Raw genomic sequence first — 4137 nt, forward strand, 5'->3', positions numbered from 1 at the left:
TGGGAAAATGAGGGACCCACTTATCACCTGATGATGCTGGTGGTGGGGACCCCGTTCCCAGCAGCCCCAGGTCAGAGGGCAGGTCCCTGCTGAGCACAGACCTCCAGGAGGGCCTTGGGTCCAATCCCGACACATGCACTTCCCTCTGGTTTTCTGGTCCTGCCCTGGGTCTATACACAGGGTTCTGGAAACTTCTCTGGGGCCCAGGACTAGGGCTTCTTTTAGGACCTCATGGCCCTGCCTCCTCCCTGATCTCTCATGGGATGTTTTCTTTCTGCAGGTAGGAAAGGAGGGAGCTATGCTCAGGCTGCCAGTGAGTATGGAGGGGGGACCCCTGAGTCCCTGTGACAGTGCAGATGGGAGCCATAGGGGACCCCACCCCATAGTTCCTCCTTAGTCTCCTGTCCTAGGCCTCTAACCCCGTCCTATTGTGTCCCCCCCACCCCCCAGGCAGTGACAGTGCCCAGGGCTCTGATGTGTCTCTCTCGGCTTCTAAAGGTAAGACCCTGCCATGGGGAGGGGAGGGCAGAGGGGAGGACTGGGTGGTGGGAAGTCTATGTGACACTGTGAGCATGAAGTGGCCTTTCAGACTGTCACCAGTTACAGCCACTGACCTGAATCTGTTCATTATTTTTCTCCACAGCGTGAGGCAGCTTCCTTGTGGGGACTGAGTGATGGAAGATGTGTTCACACTCCCACTTCCTGACTCCAGAACCTCTGATTGGGGGCTGGCCCCACCCTGCTCCCCATGCTTTCCTGTCAGCAGAGGCGGGCTGGGTCCTCGCATCCCTGCCTTTACTCCCTGGGGCTCTGAAATACAACTTCCTGCTCCGTATTTAAATGAGATTCTGGATGTGACTTTGTTCATTTCTTGCCATGAAGCGTTGATGGCTTAACTACGGGATGGCTGAACATCTGAGAGGATATTAATGGAAGCACCTAGAACTTTCATGGATCACATGTTTTTGTTGCTGAGCCAGTCACAGGTGGAGACAAGGGAAGCTGTGAGGATGGAGAATGCCCAGTGCATCGTGGGCTTTGACCTGTTCACTCCTCGGCCAGGTCACCTCACTGCTCCTCTGACCTTGTCCCTCAGTGGAACCCTGTCCCACCAGGACCTGTGGTCACAGGTACTCATATCCTTCTGGCCTTGTCCTGTGTCCTAATTCAGAGCATCTCCAGGACCCTGGACAGCAAGGGCTTTTGAGGTGGAGTCAGCTTGGACTCAGGCCTGGGTTCTGCCCTCAGCCCTAATCATAGGGGTGTTTGTGGTTTGTTTTTGTAGATGTTCCTCTCCCTCTCACTGTCTCTCCTCCTCTCTCCCCCTCTGTCCAATCAATAGAAAGATTGATTACCTTGGGTGAGGAGTAATGACAACAAAAAAGAATCAGGCAATGAATACATAAATAAGTGGAACAGCAAATGAATGTTTTCATTCTCCCCTCTCTTCCTCTTTCTTTCTAAAATCAATCAATAAAAGGCTGTGGAAAGGCTCCATCAAAGAAGTGTCTAAGGCTGTCAGGAGTCCCTCTTTCTCTCTTCCTCTTCCTTCTGCTTCCTGCCTAGACGGTGACCCTAATGGCTGGGCTTCCAGACTCACCAGGGCCCAAAGTCCTGTGGATGAAAGATGGGATAGAATGAGAACCTGGAGCCCTAGCTTCATTGACAGTGGGTAGAGCTTCTGCCTGTAACATAGGGTCCAAGGTTCAATTCTGGTCAAGGGCAAGTACCTCAGTTCAGGCTCAATCTCTGGCCCTGGTTGGGGCTTGGGCAGAAGGCAACCAATGGAAATTTCTTTCTCACGTTGATATTTTATCTTTCTGTCTCCCCCTCCCTTCTCCTCTCTTTCACCATCAATGGAAAACTATCCTCCGGTGAGCATTAACAACAACAACAACAACAACAAAGGAAATGCCTCCAAAATGCCTGATGACTGTTTCTCCCTCAAGCTTTTGTACACAAACTATTGTTAAGCCAGACTCCCTCCATGCATAATTCTGTAATTTGTTTTTTGAAAGTAAAATGGAATTTTTCAATAAATGCTAACTGCTATTATTATTACTTTTAAAGCTCATGAGTGGATAAAAAAGCTGTGGTGCATTTACATGATGGAATACTACTCTCTGTCATAGAAAAGAAGGAACTCTTACCCTTTGCAACAGCATGGATGGGTCTGAGAGCACTATGCTAAGTGATCTAATCCAGTCAGAGAAAGACAAATACCCCATGATTTCAATCATAGGTGGAACCTAACGAACAGAATACACCAGTAAACAAAATAGAAACAAACTCATAGAGAACAGGCTGACGGCTGACAGAGGGCTTGGAGGGTGTGGGGGTGGGTGAAAAGGTGAAGGGATTAAGTAAAAAACCACAAGACAAAACAAAAACCTCATAGACACAGACAATGGTGTGGTGATTGCTAGAGAGGGAGGGATATGAGGAGGTGGAAGAGGATGGAGCGGGGATAAATGGTGATGGAAGGAGAGTTGATTGGGGTGAACACAGCACAGCATACAGACAAGTGAGAAAACATGGACTCAAGCTCCCCTTGGGGACCTTCAGGATCCCTAACTGCTGTGTCTGCCACTGGCATCAGTGTCTCCTCATCAGCAGGATGCAGGCGCTGGTCCCCACGCCCCTCGCACCTGTGCTCCCCTCCAGTGACTTTCCTGCTCTGGCAGAGTTGGGGTGAGGCCATCTCTCTCAGGGTCTTCACTTCCTGTTGCACTGAGTTTTCATGTCTTGATTCCCTGTTGAAAATAAGAATCTGCATACGAATTAGTTGTGTGTGTGTTTTTTTTTCAAATTCTTGCCATGAAGGGTTGATGTGTTACATGGAGGAGAAGATTCCTAAAGTTGTAGAGAGGAAACCTGAGAAGCTTCCAGAATCTGTCTGCAGAGTCTGTTGCAGGTGGGGCAGGAGAGGCTGTGAGAAGCTGGTGTGGTTGGGGACTTTGCCCACTAGGAGTCATGGGATTGATGTGGTCACTCCTGGGCTGAGTCATGTTTGTTGCTCCTCTGACCTTGTCCCTTCATGAGAGCCTTGTCACACCAGGACCTGTGGTCACAGGGCCTCACACCCCCCAGGCCTTGTCACGTGTCCTAATGAAGCGCATCTCCAGGACCCTGGACAGCGAGGGGGGCCCTCAACTCAGCCTGGGCTCAGGCCTGGGTCTGGCCCTCAGCCCCCACCTTCAGGTGTTTGTTGTTTCGTTCCTTTTGTGGATATTATGACAGGTATTTTCTGTGTGTGGTTTTGGTCTCATTCTCTGGGTGTCCCCGTCTGACACAGGGTACATGTTGCCCGTCATGGTCCCACAGGCCCAGGTCCCTGCACACAGGACCCCGCGTGTGGAGAGATGGATTTCAGGCTCCTGCTGCTCTTGCCTAGTTCTCAGGCCTCATGTTCTTTCCCTGAACTTTCGGGGAACCAGGTTGTGAAGTTAGCACAGAGGAGGGTCCCCTCATTCCTCCTCTGAGATCAGGTCCTGCTGCTCTGCCCGCTGCCCCCGCTCCAGCCTCCAGTGGACCCCAGGATGTGGGGACGGGAGGCAGCTGCAGGTTTAGGGGAGCAGCGCTGGGGGCAATGCAGGGCAGTGACTTACCCGGGGGGCACCCTAAGCTGCAGCCGCCCCAGGACAGCTGTGCTGGGGCCACAGCCATGAGGACACTGTGTCCGGCACAGGGAGGGGCTCCCCCTGCAGGAGAGGTGGTTGAGTGACAGAGGTGAGCGCTGGGGTTGCCTCTGGGGCCTCACTGAGGGGGATGGGAGACCTGCGGGCCCGTGGGCAGGCGTGTGGGGCACAGAGTGTGTAAGAGCCAGTGAGCAGGAAGGGGTGAGGGGGAGAGAGGGAAGGGTCCTGGGGAAACACCCCGGGAAGGGGACCCAGGTGTGGGCTGTGGGCCAGGGCAGGCGGCTGTTGGTGGGTGGTCAGTGTGGGGTTCGCTGGGAGGTGACCTTGAGGAGAGATTGGGAGGTCATGACCCAGGAGGCCGCCTGGAGGAAGGTCTGCCCAGGCGGGAACCTGCAGTGCGCATGCCCCGGGGCAGGAGGGGTCTGGTCTCTGGGAAGAGCAGGAGGCGGGTGGGCGTGGAGCAGAGAGAGATGAAGCTGAGGCAGAGCCGGGGTGGACC

At 53.4% G+C, this 4137-nt stretch overlaps 1 protein-coding gene across 5 annotated transcripts in view; it reads left to right on the plus strand.

The window, feature by feature from the left end:
* LOC102257066 (saoe class I histocompatibility antigen, A alpha chain-like) overlaps positions 1-1413 on the plus strand; it is a 60354-nt gene extending 58941 nt beyond the window's left edge. For 3 of the 5 annotated variants that reach the window (XM_014530969.1, XM_014530968.1, XM_014530970.1), the window contains exons 7-9: positions 290-313; positions 451-498; positions 644-709. In XM_014530969.1, coding sequence (XP_014386455.1) covers positions 290-313; positions 451-498; positions 644-648 — 77 coding nt within the window. In that variant the 3' untranslated portion in view covers positions 649-709. Of the gene's footprint in view, positions 1-289; positions 314-450; positions 499-643 lie in introns of those variants that run through there. The other 2 variants (XM_014530971.1, XM_014530972.1) reach the window with 2 other exon arrangements.
* The last annotated feature ends 2724 nt before the right edge of the window (positions 1414-4137 follow it).

Source organism: Myotis brandtii, unplaced genomic scaffold (assembly GCF_000412655.1).
Source record: "Myotis brandtii unplaced genomic scaffold, ASM41265v1 scaffold785, whole genome shotgun sequence".
In the NCBI taxonomy this organism is placed as follows: Eukaryota; Metazoa; Chordata; class Mammalia; order Chiroptera; family Vespertilionidae; genus Myotis; species Myotis brandtii.